We start from the raw sequence: 20,965 nt of genomic DNA, 5'->3' as shown, positions 1-20,965 counted from the left end.
CCTGTCTACAAGAAGGGCAGGAAGGAAGATCTGGGAAAGAGGCCTGGCAGCCTGACCTCAGTGCTGGGGAAGGTTATGGAGCAGATCAGCCTGAGCACCATCATATGGCACATGCAGGACAACGGGGGGATCAGGCCCAGCCAGCACGGGGTTATGAAAGGCAGATCCTGCTTGATAAACCTGATCTCCTTCCATGACGAGATGACCCACCTAGTGGGTGAGGGGAAGGCTATGGATGTTGTCTGCCCGGACCTTAGTAAAGCCTTTGACACCATCTCCCACAGCATTCTCCTGGAGAAACTGGCTGCTCATGGCTTGGATGGGTGTGCTCTGCGCTGGGTTAAAACCTGGCTGGACAGCTGAGCCCAAAGGGTGGTGGTGAATGGTGTTATATCCAGCTGGTGGCTGGTCACAAGTGGCATCCCACAGGGTTCAGTATTGGGGCCAGTTCTGTTTAATATCTTTATTGACAATCTGGACGAGGGGATCGAGTGCCCCCTCAGCCAGTTTGCAGTCAGCACCATGTTGGGGAAGAGTATTGATCTGCTTCAGGGCAGGAAGGCTCTGCAGAGGGATCTGGCCAATTGTAGGTGGTTCAACAAGGAGAAGTGCTGGGTGCTGCTCTTGGGTCACAACAATGCCACACAGTGCTACAAGCTAGGGAAGGGTGGCTGGAAAGCTGCTTGGTGGAAAAGGACCTGGGGGGGCTGGTTGACATGTGCCAGCTGAACATGAGCCAGCAGTGTGCCCAGGTGGCCAAGAAGGCCTGTAGGATCTTGGCTTGTATCAGAAACAGCGTGGCCAGCAGGGCCATGGTAGTGATTGTCCCCCTGTACTCAGCACTGGTGAGGCCATATCTTAAATACTGTGTTCAGCTTTGGGCCCCTCACACCAAGAGGGACACTGAGGTGCTGGAGCGTGTCCAGAGAAGGGCAACGAAGCTGGTGTAGGGTCTGGAGCACAGGTCTTATGAGGAGCAGCTGAGGGATCTGGGGTTGTTTAGCCTGGAGAAGAGGAGACTCAGGGGAGAAGGATGTAGGCAGGTGGGGGTTGGTCTCTTCTCCCAGATAACTAGTGGCAAGACAAGAGGAGATGGCCTCAAGTTGCACCAGGAGAGTTTCAGATGTATTAGGTAAAAAGTTCTTCGCTGAAAGGGTGCTCAAGCATTGGAACAGGCTGTCCAAGGAGGTGGTGGAATCACCATCCCTGGAGGCACTTAAAAAACACATAGATGCAGTGCTTAGGGACATGGTTTAGTGATGGACGTGGCAGTCCTGGGTTAATACTTGGACTTCATGATCTCAAAGGTCTTTTCCCATCCAAATGATTCTATCATTCTATGAGTTGTGGGCAGCTGAAAGGTGTCAGCTTTACTGTAAAGTTTCAGGTTTTTTTAAATAATCGGTTAATCAACATACAGCTATAGATTCTGAAAGATTTAATTCAGAATTATAGATATGTTAAAGAAGAGATAATATAAAGACATATGCCAAAAGAGAACAGGGTTTATTTTTCCTTCTGTCCTGTGCATATACTTCCCTCTTTCAAAATGACAGGAAAAATCGCCTTTGGCAGGTGTAAATCAGATTTTTTTTCTGTAGTAGGAGAGCAAACTGGAGTTAATACATATCCAGTTAGCACAGTGTGCAGTCAAGATCGCTGTGTCATTTATTGCCTCTAATTGACAAGATTGGCTTGTGTAAGAGTTCTGTGTCACTGAAAAGGAGGCATAGAACTAGTGCAGTGAGAGTCATCACTCAGAAGATAGGGAGGGAATCCAGTACATTGGATGTATCCATTCTCCAGACCTTCATCTGAAGGTACATAGACTCACACTTCTGTTTTTTTTTACTTTGCCACCAGTTTATGTAGAATCTTAGTTTTCTTCCTCTTAAATAAAATTGCCTCAGCTTTCTCTTTAGTTCTTTTCAGGATTTTTGCAAAAAAAAAAAAAAAATGAAATACAATTCTGGTTAAAAACCTCATAGACCTCCTTGTAAAGAGTTAAAAATTACCTCAGTGCACTAATGCTCTGCATACTAATCCCCTTAGGCTTTCTTCTTCAAGCTTGAGTGCCAGCCATTGACTTGTTCTTCTTGGCTACTTTGAACCTTACGCTCGTCTGCAGATCGTCTGTTGTTAAGCTTGAGCAAGTGTATCTAATTGTTAATAAATACTCACTTTAAGTTCATCTAAACTGGGAAAACTAGGATTACACTTTACATTTATCATTTTCCAAACTCCTGTGTGTGTGTGTTTAAAAAGGGCATTGGGAAAAGTGGGATTAGGATAAATGTTCTTCTTGCGTATCTCAAAATCCATTTCCAAGTGTGTAGAAGGCAGCATGGGAGCAAGAACTGCAGCAAGAGCAGAGCTGCAGTAGGCTTGGTTAGTATCATACTAAGCAGACAATTTGCTTGTAGCAGACCCTCAGTTCCAGGAAAGTTTCTGCCTCTGGTGTTCGCAAGGTACTCACACTGAGCACTGCAGTATAAATCCTCAGCACACATGAGAGCTCACAGCTGCTAAATCAAGGTACAAGCACTCGCTCAGCAGGGAGTTAGCATGGACTGCAATTCAAGACTACCTGAATAGTTACTGGTATTGGAGCTAATAAGAATTTGCTTCATAAATATAATTTCAACCTCATAATTTTTAATATTTTTTTACAGATGTTTCTTTTGTCCTCTGCTGTACAGATGAGCCATGAGGAGGAAAGGAAAAGCTAAAAACCTTTAGTTCTTTCTGTACTGTTGATGGAATTTGTCCAGCAAAGGGAAAGGCTTGAAAAATCTTTACAGAGGAACCACAGGTTCGTAGATAATATGTTCAGCTTAAAGCTAACGAAAGACTAATAGGATGTAAAAAGAGCAAGAGTTGGAAATCCACCCAAGTAAGTGTAAGTTATGCCTTAAATAGTAAAACATAACTATCTGCAGCATAGTCTTTGTAGTTAGCATCTCAGAATTTTCTAAAATTGTAATTACCACAGATTCACCAAAATCTATATAGCCTAATTCTAAATTAAAGGCCACTGTGACTAATAGAGGTGGATTGGTCACTGAACTAAGAGTGGATGCCTACAAGCATCTGTTCTTTTCTGATTTCATATAGGTGTATGTATATATGAATAGTCTAAATAAAATATACATGGCTGATACTTTAAAAAGGCTCGTACCTTAACGCTGAAAATAATGATAAGCAAACCTGGATGAGTGGAGGTTTTTAAAACTAAAATGAGAATGATTATTGTTAACTAAGAATGTGCTGTTAAACAGAAATAGCAGAATTTCTGCATTTATAAAAGAAGACATATTTGTATTAATAAGTAATTTTTAAGGGAAAACACAATAATTTTTTTTTCAAGATCCTGTATTTTGCTTTATCAATTTTCAGAACAATTTTTTTAAAATTGTACTATGCATCTTTTTCTTCCAACTGTAATTCTGTGTAGAGCAATATAAATATGCCCTCAAATAATCTATAAAATAACACCGAAAAAACCCGCTGATGGCAATGAGAGTAAGTATGTAAATGGAGTTAAAATTTATGAAATATTAAATAAATAAAAGCACAAATATTAAGAAAAGAGGCTATTACATACTAAGTTTAAGGTAAAAAAAAGATTTCATGGTATATCAAAACCAAAGTAATCAGTATGAAACCAAAGTACATGGTAATAACTATCTAAAAGATAAATCAAACCCAAAGTAAATTCTAGCTCTTGTGCAAGGTCTAGATAAGATTGTTCAAAAGCATATGTATGTGTAAGCTTATATAAATATATTAATATGCTAGCTTTGGAAAGAAATAGTGTGTTTAGTGCCTTATTCTGATGTAGAGATACTTTCTACTCTGTCAGAACCAAATAATTATTTCTATTGAATGGTTTTGCGTCTGCCACACAGGATAGCATAAACTTAGCCAGAAGCATTGGTCACAGAATATTGTGAACTGTTACTGTTAGTTTTTTTTAAAAAAAAACACATCTTGGAGCATGGTGAAATTTCACAGAATGGAAGAAAAGCTTACATTGCTCCAATATTTTAAAAAGGGTGAACAGGATAACTAGGTATCTCTAGGCCATTTCACCAGACATTAATCCCAGCCAACAGCAGGGAAAGGCACTGTAGAATGGAGCCAGTGAACAGTTACAAGACAGTAGCATAGTTAACACTAATCAACATGATAATGTGGGAAACAGATCTGGACAAACCAGCTATGATAGGGTTTTCATAAGACTATGAAGTTATCTGACAGAGGTAACAGTGTAGAAGCCTAGGCTTCCGTGAAGCTTTCATCTATATTCCTGAATGAGTCTGCAATTTAAAAAAAAATATTTTGTGGGATCCCATAAAGCACTATTGACTTAATTAAACAAATTGTGAATGGCAAGTTAATAAATACAAAAGGACTTCAAAATGAGTTTTCACCTTAAACTAGGAGAACAGGCTTTCAGGAGGGTGTTTTTGATGAAATGCCGTTCAACATTTCTCTCAGCAATTAAACAAACAAGAAACTACTAAGGCCAAAATTTATAGAGAAGTAGAAATTCCATCAGCAAAAATGGTGGAAACATTGTACCTCGTAAGAGGCATACATTGAACAGTGAGAATTTTAGCAATCTAAATAAGACCCCTGAACTAAAAAAAAAATAGATGGAGTTACACTGACAAGATGAGGAATTGTGCCCTGGAACACTGACCTGATAACACGGTGAGTAATTGGCTGAAAATGAGTGCCCGATGTAGTACTGTGGGCGAGATGTAAGAATGAATACAGTTTTAGATACAAAGGCTGAGATGTACTAAGTAGGAAATTCTGTTTTCTTTATATATGATCTCAGTGTAAACCATCATCGGAATAATGTGTAAAAATTCTAAGCTCCGATAAGACATGTGGAAAACTTGTGATAATATTTAGAAAAAAAGCCATGAGTCAGTTAACACCTTGAAAATATGTCTTATTATGCGATTTAAAATTAATCTTCTTACTTTTTCCAAGAAAAGGTTGACATAAAATGATAATGGTCAGCATATGCTTAAGTTTATACCAGTTTTTGTACTGTATTGGATGTTTAGTCATGCTGAATTTAAAGTGAAAAAACCATAGTATCTAAAACTAAACAAATCCACACTGAAATGAAAACATATACATGTTAAATGTGAGGATAAAAAAGCTCTGAAACAACTTTCCTGGTAATTAGTCAGATCATCAAATGAAGGTTTTCGTAAGGCCTGAATTTTGTACATAAATACATCTCAGAATGCAAACACACTAAGGGTTTATTTCAGAAATTCCTGGGTAGAGTTTTTTTGTCCTGCTTTTATGCAAAAATATGTAACAATCCCTTCTGTACTTAAAAACTGTGAACTGGAAGACATAGTTTGAAACCCTGCCATGCAACTGAATAGAAGTTATATATGCAAAGCTAAGAAGAAAGTTTTTTTCTTCTTGGAGCTATATGAAGAAAACTTCTAGCTTCTTGAGTTTTCTGAAAGACATTATTTTCAGTAAAACATGTTTTCAAAGAGAATTTTCAGTAAGTGGAGAGTGGAAGTAATACAATACGGAGCATCTTCAAGATAAACTAGTAGTTTATGGGCACAAATGTTCAAAAATCTGAAGTGTTATTTACTTTAAATCTTCAGTTGCTGTCTTGATGAAAAGACAACTTTAATACAGACTGTTACTGTTTCCTAAATAGGAGTTTATAATTAGAACTAAATCGAAAATTCAGGAAAGCAGTTCTTGGAACAGTGTGTGGGAGATTAGAGGTACTGATTAGTCGTAAATTGTCTGGGTGGTAACAGTTCAAAATCAGTAATTAAAGCTTAAAATACCAGCCAACATCACAATGAGTGATGTTGTTACAAAGACTTGTGCTTGATCATTTGCAGCTGAGTATTATAAGGCTTTCCAGGCTTGATGAAATTCAGGGCCCACTGGTGTGATAACTATCCCACTATCAGCTGTTTTAAAGAAAGTTCTCTTTTGGTACCTGACAGAGACAGACTTTAGCTCCAAAACTCACCATTCTGTGTTAGTTCCAAAACGTATCTGCATTATCACTGCTTCTTTATTTATTCCTACTTGTCATTATGGCTAGGATCCCTACGTGTGTCCTCACTGGTAAGTGAGCTCTCTGTTTTTGTTTGTAATACAAGAATAGCTGTAATGCAAAAAACTGTACTGTAGCTTCATTCATTTTCTGGAGATGGCAGAAAGTGTTCAGGCAGTGAGCTGAGTTTTTTGATATGGTTAGCAGAGGAGGAGCCCAAGGTCTGTGCTTGAAATCTGTTTTCCAACTCACAGTCCTCCATGGTGTTCACATTGATATTAGCTGATGCCATCTACATAATTTATAAGTGTGGTCAATGAGTGTTGTATATAACTTAGATAAAACAAGTAGAAACCAGAAAAGATGTGAGAATGTGATGGAGCCCTGGTTATGCCAGTGCTGTTAACTGCAAAAGTTGAATGACATTAAATTAACAGCTTTTTAGTTCTTAAGGAACAGCAGTCTAGCAGGAATGAAAAGTAAAACTGTCTTTATAATTAGCCTGTCTACTCTCTGCCTTTGTTTTGGATTGGAGCAAACTTCAGTTTCAGACTTGGCTAATTATGTTCATAATTTTAGTAACTTCTAGCTGAATTTGCCAGAACAAATACAAATATTTACTCACCTAGAAATGGTCTGAGTACAGTAAAAGAGGGGGGGAAAAAACCTGAGAAAGTATTTCTGCTGTCAAATGTTTTTATGCAGTATCATTACATATTAAATTAAAGCTCTTCCTATAAGCTACATCTATATTTTATTTTAAATATGTTCAATATTTTTGACACTCAGTATTTTTATATTTTCAATATTGTACTTTATTCAATGCATTTACACAACTAGAAAGGACTAATTCTGTATGTTGTTGATTTCTACTTTAATGAAAAACAAATGTTTATAGCTAAAAATAAGCCGTTGTTTCCATTCAAAGTTGGTAAATAGGAACTCATTAATAAACTGCTAGGAAGGCAAAATTTTTGTTTGTTTTTAAATGACTGATCTGGATAAAACAGATAGCTATACCAGGACTCCACTGTAACAATTATGAATAACTATTTGGAGTGATATTGGGAAATGAAAAAATTGAGGGTGGGTAAAAATCTGGAAGGTTGTAGGTTGCTTTGAAAAGGGTTTGACCTGACTGCATGTTGCTAGTGGGATCTTCCAAGATTTAAGTCTTTAGATTTTTCTTATACTTTCTTAAATTTTTTTGGCATAAATTTTTCTGATTACATTGGGTCAGGAGGTTACAGTGGATATTCAGGTTTTCATACAGAAAGAATGAGAGACTTGCAATTTTAGACATGACGTGGGATATAATAGCACATAATAAGCACATATTACATGGTGATGACAAGAATTTTTAGGATGGGAATTAATGGAGGGTTAAGACCTGCATGCATCATTCATCCACAGGAGTTGTGAGACATATAGACTGTACAATCATAAAAGAGGCATATGTAATCTTTGCATGCACATAGCCAAATATTTTGAGGAATTACATGAAAATTCTAATATTTTTGTAAAGATACTTCTTTGGGAATAATGATTATGGTTATAATTACACATCCTCATCAGGTGAATTCAGTAAGTGGAGAAAAACCTGCTGCATTGACATAAGCCGAATAATCATTGAATTAGACCTAGGGGTTTTTTTATTGTTGTTTCATACTCCTTCTGTATATGTTTGTGTACAGAGAACATGCAGACATAATAAATTGCTTACATAGATGAGCGCTATTACTGCCCATCATGAGAACATCTCCTTCATAAACTGCTTTAAATATTCATTTAGAGGAGAGGAAACCCATGAAGATACCAATATCTCACCTTACTACAGTGAGTTATTCTGGTGCTTCTTAGTATAATACACAGTGAATCCACAATTTTTTTCTTCCATGACTACACAACACAAACCACACAACCAATGGGAAACAGATACTAAATTCACTGAAGTATTATTGAAATACAGCAATTCTGTTCCAGAAACTAGGGATGGAAAGAATTCAGTGGCCAACACTGAGTAGAATGAACAATGTATCTTCTTGATGATAAAATAAAAATTGTTCCTAAATTGGATACAACAATGCTACAAGAATATATGGTATGTTAACTCAAACTGTATTTGAATAGTTAAAATAATAGTTGATTTTGTATTTTCTGTGTGTATTCTCATAGGCTAGGAAAAGGCAAGCATTTATTTTATAATCTAAGGGTTACATATGTGCATTCATGGTGAATACTTGTATTTAGGGATCTATGGTCATACATAGATAAACAACTTTTTTAACACTAAAAAACTTTCTTTCATAAAGTACGAGCATTTGTTATCATAAAAAACTCCTGTCACTGCTTTTGTTACCAAATCTTTGAACAGTGGATGTAATACTGTGTTACATGGGGGAGATACTAATTGGTCAGTATTTTTAATAAAGGTGGACACTAAGTTTACTGTAATACAATGAAGTTTGTATTTGATTAAATTAAATTGTATTCTAGCAATACTGGTTCTTTCGTTATCCTTCCATTCTAGGATTTTCCTTTTTTCTTTTTACCTTTATTGTTTCAGCATCTATTACTTGAAGCCCATCTAATCACTCAACTATTCTGTAAGCTATTGTTAGTGTTGGTGTCACCTAGAAACTTCCTGAATTTAAGACAAAGAGAGGGAAAGAACCTGTCTTCCCTCCCCTCACTCTGGCTTATATTCGTGACACAGAAACTTTTATTTTTCCTTTGGTTTTAGGTAGACTATCAGGCCTTGAGAAACAGTCTTCTCTCAGGCACCAATTATCATCGTGTTTGCTTGCAGTGATTCTTTGCTATTGTGAGAATTTCTTTAGAACAACTGAACACTGAGCCATAGTTTGAAAAACAAAAAGTAATGTGAGCGAACGCTTGTTATCCTAATTTATGTAATAGTAAAAAAGGTTTATAAATATTTTGTGAAGTAAGTCAAATTACATAAAGGGAATTCTGAGCGGGTTTCAAGCCTAAGATGATGACTATGCAACAGGAACATTCCAGTCTGTTGGTTGTCAATGTCAAAGTCAATGGTGTAAGAAGCAACATATGATACATGTCAGTTTCCTACAAGATGAATAGCATAACTGTCAAAAGGTTATTTTTCAATTTAAAAATGTCTCCCTCCCCCCGCCCCCCCCCCCCCCCTTAAAATGCTATTCGGTGTTCTGTTCTGTAATACTATATAATATTTCATTTGGGGTATTTAAATTTAGAGTTTAACATGTGTAATTGGACTGTAAATGCTTTGGATTGGATGACACGTTGCTAGTAAAAACAGCTCATGCCTTCTGAGCCCAGTGTCTTTGGAAACCTAAAGGAGCAGAAACAAACATTATACATAATAGTCTGGCAATACTCCAGGACATAATTAAAGAATAGGCAGGGGAAGGCTTAGTAACAGATTTCTGCATCTGTTGAGTGCAAAAGGAGGTAAGATAGCTGAAGCTGATTTGATGGCCTAGTAACTATACATTAGTGTTTAGATACTTCCAGTAATCTTAGGCTGCTAAAGTTCCTAAGGATGAGCACAACAATGTGTCTTCCCCATGTTTTTTGACAGAGATTAGCAACATCATATACATCCTTCTGAAGCCCTCCTCTCTTTTTCTTGTCTGAGATGCTCATGTCTGCTACTGTGACTAAGTTCATGATAATAATTAATGTTGTTGAACAGTCTTGATGGTTACTCCCACATTCCAATTTTTGTTTTGGAAACACAACCAGATAGTCAGCACTTGAGAGGTTGTGTGAAGGAGAAGTCTATAGTAAGATGGGGGCAATTAATGAGCTTTTAGACCACACTTCCCATACAAATGAACGCTTCTTTTTGTTAACCCATATAAACTTTCATGCCAGGTATATCTTAGGACAATAAATGTCACAGATTAATTCCGTAATATGTGAGAAGGCCCTTCTGAAGTTACATTTGCAAAACATAAGAGGCTTTACTGGCTTACAGTGGAAATAATCCATGAGTTCTTTCTATTCTATTTTAATGTAACTGGATTTTCAGGTGGTCTTAGGAAAATTTCAGCTAACAGGTGAATTTTGCAATCCTGAACTGATATAAGACTTGTTCCAGAGACATATGTAAATCTATGTTAAGATAAGTAACTCAGACAATTTCAATAGCATTCATTTATTTTAATTCATTGGTAATCTTAATGTATGTGATATTGTTAGGATTGACATGTGAAACCACTGAAGCTGAATAGACTGTGGTAATTTTAAAGCAGTGACATGTTTTATTACAGCACTCTGACATTAAGTCATTGGTGAAGATGCTTTAAATATATTGAAATTCTACACAAATTACATGCAAAATGTAGTCCTTTCATATGCCTATCTATGGCTGTAATTATAGCAATGTGCACACATCACATTAATAACATGGAGTAAATCTGTGATACTGCAGGATTCTCTTCTATTTGCCATAATTGCTGCGATTAGTAAAAGAGCAAAAAAAATGCATTTGCTTAGTCCATCAAAACAAGTTATACAGTATTTAAGGAATAAGAGTTATATAGCTGCATTTCTCAGAAAGATGTGAAGTTCAACGGGTGTCTTGCTAAAATGATGCCTACATACTCTCCCGTTCTGCTGTACAAACAAAATTGAGCCATTTGTCAGGTTGGTAGAGCTCATAGGAATGTCCTTGTCATCTCAAAGTGAGTTCTCTAAAGATTTTTCCTATTCCTATGTAATTTATTCATTGATCCTTGAAAACCAGTAAATTGCAGAGAGCACTTATTCATAGCATTTGTGAGTGAGCAACTTGGTTTTGTTCTTGCAGCAGATGCGTAGGTGGGACAAACAACAAGAGAAGCTGCAGTAAGTCTTACTGGTTCACTTAAAGTTAAAACCAAATAAATAAATAAAAATGCTGTAACCAGAGAGGGCTTACTGCATGTCCTTATATTCAATGTCTGGTTACGCCATTTGGAAATTGCCTTCACTCCTATTCAGTGAGAATGGAAGTTACAATATTACTTTCTCTAAGTCATAAAATATTGCGTTTGGTGGAGAAAATTTGATATGCAGTTGTCTGAGATCATGAATCCAGTCATGAAATGAAAATAACTTTTGTGAAGTTCCCATTTTTATCACTCTTCTTTCTTTCTTATTTCTTCTGTTGGTTTCCTGGGACAAGTACCTATGTCTGCCAGCAATCAGTTACTCTCTTGCAGGTATCCCTCCATGGCAACCATTCAAACTGATTAAAAATTATTTATTATCTCTGCAAATTCTTGAGCTCAGATCCTTGCTTGGTCATGCCAAGGTCCTTAAGTGTAGAATGTAATTTTTTTTAAAAAAAGTTTCATTTGCTTATTTAATCAGAAAGTTAATCATGGCTCTGGTTTTGCTATATGCAGTCTGTCATCATGTTAGAATGGTAAGCTACTTCAATTTGAGTTACCCCAGTTCTCCAGTTGCTCTGAGAACTCTTTCTTCCATGCATATTATCATTCTACAGCAAATAGTCACTGGCTTATGAGCATTGTGCATGGTATTTTTCCTCCTTTATTAAAAATCACCAAAAGACATGCAATTGAATTTGAGCCAAAATGACAGAGACTTAAAACACATGAGAACAATAGTGATAGGTGCTTCAGGAGGTTTTAAGACTTTAAACTGTACCAGTGATTTCTTTCTGTCTGTGCTTATCAGCAAACTTCTATTAAGCATCTAACTACACAGCTCTGTTACTATCACTCTCCCATTTTATCAGTTGGCACAGCATCAGGATGTGTGGGTAACAGAGGAATAATGCTGTACAGAAGGGTTTGAAAAAAGAACTTAGCAGTTGATGCTAGCAATTACTTCAAAAGCAGTAATCCAAGTGCTGTGTAGACAGAAGAATTGTTTGATGACAGTGGCATGACTGAAAGCATACATAGTGCTCCAGTGTCAAGGGTAAAAGCAGAGGTTGAGGTTTGAGTCACCATCAGTGATTTTGCACCACTGAGAAACTCATTTCAAGCCAGAGGAGGTCTGCAACACTGAGTCTTAAAAAGGGAAGTGAATTCTCCAGCCATAGTACTCTGTACTAATTATTATTTGTTGGTTTTTTGATACACTGTACATTTCCTTGTTTTACCGTTACTCTGTAATATAAATGTTCATGTAAGTTATAGCCAGTATTATTATGTAGGTCTTCTCTCAGCAGCTTTTAACAGTTATAAATCATCAAAGGTGTTTTTAAATGTTAGCTTCTCTCAATAAATCAAAACAATTAATGAAACAAAAAAACACGTTTGCACAATTGGATAGAGTGAATTCTTAGTTTCAATTTGTAGTTACATACAAAAACCCAAATAATATACAGATAAACCTATTCTACGTTTATTTGGAGATTGAACAATCCCTGGGATTAAATGCTGGAAGCTATTCTCTCTTTTATCTGAGGAATTATTTTTATTAGTGGAACAGATCTGGACATAGTTAGCTCTGTTTCACAAAGCAAATTATATAAAAGCTAGAGGACATGTGCATTATCATGTGTTTCTGCTTTTCAGTCACTCATATAAAAATAAATTTGAGATGAAAATTTCTGTAATTCTTGTTTGCATTAAGTTGAGTATTTGGCAATGTTTGATAAATATATTTTGTATTTTATAAAGTAAAAGAAAAGATAATTTGATATAGATTTGAGTGGTTTTTTTGTACTCTATCTAATAGTAGTACTGATTTTTAAAATGCTCAACCTTGACCACAGAAGAGTTTGTTACACTTCCTTTTACTTGTACTTTGTATTTTTGAGAACCCTCGTTTACATTTTGCACTTCCCTTAAGCTGCTGTTGTCAGTTTAATATTTCTTTTTATTATTGTCAGTATCAGTTGCCAGTTCTCAGCCTTACTAAAACAAGGCTGTTCTCTTTGACTTCATCACCTTATAAGAAACATTACTGGCATTTTAGAACCCAGGACATTTTCTAAATCTAGCTTTAAAGAGAATTATGACGTTTCTATTACTACAGGCTTACGGCTTCACAGGATTTGTTGAGCTGTATTGAACATTCTTCATTACCACACTGAAGGTTTGGAAAGTGGGAGAATGATATATATGACTGGTGTACATGTCACTGTGGAAATCTGTCAGTCGTGACAGTTTTCACTGATTTCTAGTGCAATAATATTGTATTGCCGTGGTAATGTAAATGTCGACTTTGTAACAGCATCACTCTGGAAAATCTGAGTGGGTGGAAGAAAACTTTTTTCACCGCAGTCTGAGCTATCCCAGCTTTTTTAATTGGTTCAAATGTGGCACAGAATAAGTGGGGATGAAAGAGCCTGTTCTCTATGGACTGTTTCACAAAGAAAAATGCCATTTTTCTATGGAGGTGCTTTAAAGGATTTCTGTTTCTATTCTGTTCTCATATCTGCAAAAAGAAGTAATGTTTTGATGAAAAAAGTTCAGGTTTGCTATAGAATTGATCAGATAATGTAGTAATGTAGAAAACAGAGTGCCTATATGTATTATCCATCATAATAAAATACATTCTTCAATAGAATTTATACATCTTGCACTGCTAAAATACAGTAGAGACTGTTTACATAAAATAACTGCTAAAATATGTGAAATACATTCAATAACGTGATGCTTAGAACTTGCCAAGAAGAACATGTACTAATTCCTATCCACCTCCATTGTTACCTTAAGAGCAGCTCTCTCCATAGCAACTGAAAACTTTTCAAGGCAGCAATAAACTAATCCTCTCCAGCTTCCAGAGCACCATCAAGGAATTTTAAAAACATTGGACTTCCAGCAGCTAAATACTTCCGAGGATTCAGAAGGCCACAAAGCTAGATACACAAGCATTCTTTTTTCCCTTCAGAAGGTAAGAAAATAATGTTTAGAAATAAGTACATCCTCATAACAATGGTACATATTCCTAACTGCTAACAGTAAAATATATCTAAACACCAAAGATTTTCTAACACCTAAAAACATACTAACCTTCATCTGAGTGAATGCCTATTTGAATTCAGCAGTTCTTTTTTATTTTAAATACTTTATTAGCAGAGTTTTGCTTAGAGTAAGACACACATGCAATTATTGCAATTAAAATTGTACTGCAATTAAAAGAATCTGAACTTATGTGTGGCTGTTTTAACATATGCATTATCATCTGAAAATGTATGTTCCTGCTAGCATCTGCCCATCAATAAAATTAAAACCTCTTTGTGGAAAACAGAAGTGAAACTCTTATATAAGTTTCTTGTGCTTTGATATTGAGACAGATTATTGCTAAAGCAGAGGCGATGGTATGTTAGGGAGGATATTGACAAAACAGATTTACAGTACAAAATGTCTTGCATTGAGAGGTAATGAGTTAAACTTGTTGCTTCTGGTATGTTTGTCTTGCATACTCACTGAGTTCTGTGAATGAAATTATGACCTGTTTTGTAACTCTTCAGTCTTGTCTGATCATAAAATATCACTCATTTTTAAGTACATTTTTTGCATTCTTGTGTTGTATAGCTGGAGTTTGGTGACATTGGTAAAATGTTTTGAAAATAAAACCTGCTCTGTATCATTGCTGTATAATATAATTATTGCACATTCATATCAGAATCAGACTAGTAATCTTTATTTACCGCTATTTTTGCTACTAAAAACCTGTTTCATAATGGAAAGAAAGTGAAAGCTATGGTATTTTCCTGTTCTTACTGAAAAGGATGATTAGTGAATGCAATAACATGTTAAATGAAAGCTATACACTTTTATGAGGAGGGAAGGGCACTTTGAGTCAACTTGTTCTTGGTAATTCTACAGAAGTTTTAAGGCCATGCTTGTCTTAGTTTCCTGCTGTTCTGGGCTGCAAAGCCCTTACAGGCTCCCTGTTGTTCAAAAACAGCTTGTCACTGCAAATCAGCTTAGCTGACCAATTAATAAATCCTTTCAAACATATTGCATTCACACTAATTAAAGGGTTGGGTGGGTTTTTTTCCCCTTTACCATTTAGATTCCTCAGGTTTCAAGTTTAAGCTGTGAAGTGCAAACAACAATCCAACATTCAGTGCAGATCACGCACTGCAGGAAGAGGAGATGTGTTTTCTGACCAAGCATCCAGCTCTTGGGGTGGTATGTTCCGCTTTCATATTCAGCGTGCTCATTGCTGAAGGACAGCCTGGGGAAGAGCATGGGCAGGATGGCAGCTATGCTCCCAGCCAAGGCTATCTGATGGAAGTTTTACGCATTCTTTCAGCTGATAACACTGAGCTCCACATGAACCACTCACGAGAACTGGTCAAAATGTTACTGGAGAGAACTGAGTGCCCACAGCGGATTTATGGCATGCAAGAGGACTGTAATCTGGTTAGTGCTTCAATTAATGAAGAATATCTTTACAGGATCGTCAGTGAGTTCTAAAATTATTTATTAGAGTGATACTCTCCTGAATAAGGAACCTAAACATGTAAAGGGTTTGTTGTTGAGCAAAAAATTATCCCTGCTTTAATAATTTCATTCTGAATTATTAATATTTATTGTTTGAGCTCATGAAGAGACATTCCAAACATGACAGGCATTCCTTAAAAGCACCATGCTTCAGTTGCATAACGCTAATAATTTTCCTTTAAAAGTTGTCAAGTCTTTAGTTTTCAACAAAGATTCTTCTACTTTACCCTGATCTAACTATAAAAGCATGGGCTTGAATTTGGGTCACAGAAGATTTCCACTGTGGAAAGATTTAGGTAAAAATTGGGGACCAGTTCTGCCACTTTGTGGTTTTTTTTGTTCTGGATTTTAGTATATAAAAATAAAACCCAGAAAAGATTGTCTCAGATATCTGTGCCACTTCACTGAAATATTCAAGATTTAAGAGAGGATTTTGATAAGTGGTTCAGGTCAAGGAAAATCAAAGGCAGAACGATGAATCTACAAATCTAAATCGAAACTGGGAATAGTCCATGTTAAAACTTCACAGAAGGTTTAGGTGTCTAGCCGAGTTGAGAATATTTTCAGAACTGATTCCTGATTTGACAAAGAAAGGAGCAAGTGTAAAGACTGTAGGTCCTGGGAGGAGGGAGACAGTGGTAAGTGAGCAATTTAGCTGGAAGGAACTACAAAGGGCTTGGTCATTCTTGGCTTTGATTAACATTACTCTAGCCCTGGCATTGTTCAGTGACCTACATACAGCAGAGTGTTGCTTTTTTATCAGAATTATGAGGATGGTCATAAAGGCAAGTGCTTTCATGATGTACTACTCTTCGCAATCTGCCAAGCCTTTTTCTCTGGTGCAGTAGACAGCTACTCACTTAACTGGCCCTTTCTGCAAGTGCTCACATTTTTCATATGAGCCCCAATGTGAAATTTTCGTATATAAATAATGTAGGTGCCTGTTAGTCCCTAAATGGGTAATTTTTATGAGGGAGATTGTACAGTTTTTCTCTTTGCATGTATGGGCAATGGGTATGTACCAGATCAAAAGCAGAGAATGTTTTAAACAGTAATGGGTATAGAGTCCTAAACTTCACAAAGTAGGCGTCTAGGCCTTCTTGTTCTCCCTCTTTGTTTTGCAGCTCTAGATTGCTATATTTTTTTCTTTTATTTGTGATGTATTCATGGAGAGCATGCCCACCATGTCATTGAATGGAAGAAATCTAAGTGAAGCTTAGCTGGGGCTCACTTTGGTCAGGACTTCCACTCTGTTTAGGCTTCATCTTGGAAATGTCCTGTGGGAAGAATGTCAGAACTTTCACCATTTCCAGTACTGCTCAGTGCTGGCTGTGTCAGTAACACTGCACACATCCTGCACTGCCAGTGCCGCTCTGTAGAAAATCCACGAGAGACAGACAGCATCTGCAGTCACATGCAGCCCACACGGCACTGTGCTGAAATCTTCCAAGGTGGTTTAACAAGATTTGGTTAGACAAGGTAGCAAAAACTGTGCAAGAAGCGCTATCCTTCAAGACCGTCAAAACTTGAAACAGAAAGCCCTGCCTTAGACTGGCATTTTCTTTCCTGTACTTGTTAGGAATAACTAATTCATTTCAAACTCCATTTTACTTTCCAAATCCAAGATTCCAGTCATACCACATGACTTTGGTTTTAAATTTTTTAAAAATTATTTTTAATCGTAACTCCAATGGGTATTTAAAAGCAGTGAAGTTTAACACTTTTATAGACCCTTTTTGGGTTTGTTGTTACATACTGGCCCAAAGACTCTTTGAGAATGGGCTGGCAGCTATTGAATGGCATCTGACACTTCTTTATCACCTAAGCACACAAAAAGTCATATATTTCTTGCAGTGGTCAGAAAACTAACTTCTAACTTTGTTCTGGAATTCAGTACCTTATTTCCTGTAGCCTGATATAGAAGTCTATTAGTCTTCTGGTCTAATTTTAAAACTAAGTTTTGCTTCAGCTGGCAAAAGTTTCTGGAAAGTGTGTTTGTATCAAGAAAAATGGAGGGAATTATATATATATACACACGCAGATATGTATTAAAAATCCTTGCTCAGATAGAAATCCTGCCCAGGGTTAGAATATCATTTCAGTCCTTCTGAAATGCATTTGGAGAACTGTAGAGGAATGAAGGCAGTGGATTGATTAGCATTGATAACATGCAGCTGTGGCCTTGCCTCGAAGGCAGTGGGTTGGTTGACATGGATGATGTGCAGCTGTAGCTCGTCCTGCTAAGTAGTTAAATACCACTGAGGAGTGTGGGAGAGGTGGCTGGATGGAGGAGTAGTTTGGTCTGGCCTCTGGAGGAAGGAGAAAGAGCATGGACAGTAGAATATGGCTGATGGTAAAGCCTTGTTGCGGCCTACTAGTTTTGATTGTAACTGCAACAGAGAACTAAATGGTGTTGAGACCTTGTGCAGGCTCTCTGCGCTGGACCAAACTATTCCAGTTAACAGAATTCATTGAGAAAAAAATAAAAATAGGTGTATAATTTCAGGGTCAAATAAGTTTCTTAACAGTGCATTGAGCAGAATGTAACTTCTGTTTACGTACCTTGAATTAATTACATTCCAGATACTGTGTTTATCTTATTATAAACACATATAGAATGCACAGGTGGCAATATGAAAAGCCCTAGCCTTTATCTAATATATCTATAACCAGAAATATAATCTGTTGACGATAGAGAACTGAAAGTCTTCCACTACAATGACTGATCAGAGATAGTCCTGTTTTGTAGGAAATCTTAAATCCCTTGGATACTTGACATCTGTTACAAAAAAGAAGGGGCTCTGGAAAACACAGTGGGTGATCTTGCAGCAATAGAACTGCAATGGATTACCTGCGCCCTCCTCCTGCCATTCCATCAGCCTGCATCTTTCTAGGCTTAGGTTTGATCCCTTAAATGATAGAGTTGAATTCTTCTGTTCTCTCCAATTATATTTGCACGTGACTGGGAATGTGTTACTTCAGTTCTATTTCCATTTATTTTTGTTTTTTTCACAGTGCCTTGAAGCAGATGCTTTGTTACTAATAGCTGGTGGAGGTTTAGAAGACCATCTCAGCGAAGAAGTTTTTGAAAGAATTTCTCTTATTCTTCTCTACTATGTTCTTCATCGTAGAGATATGTGTTCTTCAAAATTCAGCTTGAATAATAAGGACTATAAATTTTATCTGCAGAGTATGCTTAGTTTAAGACATGATGAAGATTGTTACTATTTTTCACGAAATGAAACTGAAGATATTTTGGCTGCAGTAAGGCAACATTTTAAAACTTCTGAAACTGAGGTAAAAATAATGAGTAAAAATAACTTCATATTTATTACTGATATAATGCCTTTAAGCTAGTTCAGAAATTGTGTCAGTATCATGGCCTTCCAGAAAACTGGTAAATAACAGTGTGAGAGCACAGGCTGAACATTGGTCTTTTGTCGTACATGCTATTTAATACTAGCCTTCTCGACCTGCTTTTGGCATGTGTTACCTAGCGTTTCCAAAATCTGCTAAGATGTGGCTAGGGAGAGAGTGCATATCGGGGACCATTCCCGAAACATGATTTAGATGAAGTTGCCCTGCTTAGGGGAGATGGAAAAGAACATAGCAATGTAGCTGCAAGATCTCGCATGTGGTTTCAAGGACAGAAAATACTTTCTCATGTTTTGTATTTATTAGCAGTGATTGTATTTAAATGATATAAAGCAGAACAGCTCCAAAACTGATCTGGCTGTATAACAGAAATGATGAATCATTTAATCACAATTAAATGCTTGCCAGGCCCTGCACTTCCATGTCCATCCAAAGCAGTATGGAGTAAGGAATCTGTCCAAAGATATGATGGTTTCCTTCAGATGGGACACATACATTTGTGACTAATTATCTACCAGTATTAATGTGCCTTGTAAGAAGACTGATACAGATAAGCTTAAATTTAAAGTTAAAAAAAAAGAAAAGAAAGAAAAAAAGCAGCATATTGAGTATATTCAGCTAAAAATATCCTTTTTAAGTCAGGAAACATGCAGTGAGTTTTCTCATCACTGTTTGTTATTCCTTATCTCAAGTAGGGTCTATAAAATAATAAAACAATGTTCTAGAGTTCACAATCTAAAGAACTGTTTTACTTGTAATGGGCGATGAAAGAAATTTTGCCAGATTCGATAACTCCTAAAGTACAGGTTGACATCCTGTGAGAAGCCCCTTAGATCTATTCATAACACACAGTTAAATTTGGTTTATTGCAAAGTTTGAATTTGGCTTTTTCAAAAGAAAAGTAATTTCATTGATTTTAATTTACACTATACTATAGGAGCATTTCCTACAAAAACAGAAGATGGCTTGGAGTCCTGGCTGTGCAGCACAATGTTGAGGGCCTCTAGTTCCTCCTTCTGTGTTCTTTGTGTAACAGTTTCCCATCATAAATTATTCATTGACCAGTACTTTTGGTTCTGAGTCTTGGTGAACGTGCTGATTTCCAAGAACTCCAGTGGTATCTGGGCAACTGTAAAGAGGCATTGGTGGGTATTTAGCGTGTCAAGATAGAATAGCAATCCATAAAGTGCTTTACTGTGTGGTCTGTTTGTTTCTGTTAGCAGTATAATCACTTGTCAAGCCTGTTCAGTAACAGACTTCACCACTCATTGACATGAGGGAAAAGAGGGGGCTTTTTATTAAAACCTCAGTCATAGCACCTAATATATTATTTGAAATGAGTGATGAAATTTTGTGTTGTGGAAATTTAAATGTGTAATGAATGGACAGGAAAATAAATGCCAGCCTCCTCTCTGCAGTGTTAAGGCATATATATATATAGAGAGAGAGAGATGAATACACGTAAAATAAATTCTTACTATACTGGCTTATCTAGTTGACTTTTAAATTTAGGCAATATGGGTAAGAGACAAATGAACACAGATAATTTTTGCCTTTTTTTTTTCTCTCTCAAACTGCAACTGTTTGTTGTGAAGATACACAGGAAAGAAATAGAAGAAGATAGGGATAAGTTTCCATGTAACTGGGAGAGCTGTACCCTCCTTCCTCACTTCAGACCTGCACACATCCACACGCATGGGTGTACATGACTGCCTAGCTCATGACTGGTCACCCAGCAGGGAAATAACCCTTTATCTGCAATTATATCTTTCCATGTTGTCCCCAGATAACTGCCCCATAACAGATTATTTATTCCATTTAATAGATTGGGAACTGAAAACAATAAGGCAATTCTTTCTGAAGCCTGAGGTACAGAGGCTAGTCTGTATTATCTGAGTTCATTTCTTGTGCCTTAACAAAAATTCCTCCCTTTTCTGCCATTTTCTGGAAGTACATGTAGATGCAATTGGAAAGGACACAGGAATAATAGAAACAGCATGAAAATAACACTATGCAAAAATAACCTGAATGAAGAACTCTAATTCTTCCCTGTTGGACATTCATAAAATTTCAGGCTTTTTTATTCTATGCCTGTTCTCCTGAA

The 20,965-nt window shown here is 36.6% G+C and overlaps 1 protein-coding gene across 3 annotated transcripts in view; it reads left to right on the top strand.

The window, feature by feature from the left end:
• The first annotated feature begins 13,776 nt into the window (after nt 1-13,776).
• SLC39A12 (solute carrier family 39 member 12) overlaps nt 13,777-20,965 on the top strand; it is a 34,069-nt gene continuing 26,880 nt past the window's right edge. For 2 of the 3 annotated variants that reach the window (XM_037385365.1, XM_037385364.1), the window contains exons 1-2: nt 15,121-15,405; nt 18,502-18,783. In XM_037385365.1, the coding sequence (XP_037241262.1) occupies nt 15,136-15,405; nt 18,502-18,783 (552 nt within the window). In that variant the 5' untranslated portion in view covers nt 15,121-15,135. Of the gene's footprint in view, nt 13,925-15,052; nt 15,406-18,501; nt 18,784-20,965 lie in introns of those variants that run through there. The other variant, XM_037385366.1, reaches the window with a different exon arrangement.

This window comes from Falco rusticolus, chromosome 4 (assembly GCF_015220075.1).
Source record: "Falco rusticolus isolate bFalRus1 chromosome 4, bFalRus1.pri, whole genome shotgun sequence".
Classification (NCBI taxonomy): domain Eukaryota; kingdom Metazoa; phylum Chordata; class Aves; order Falconiformes; family Falconidae; genus Falco; species Falco rusticolus.
The sequence above is the reverse complement of the archived record's forward strand: the minus strand, read 5'-3'. Positions and strand labels throughout refer to the sequence as shown.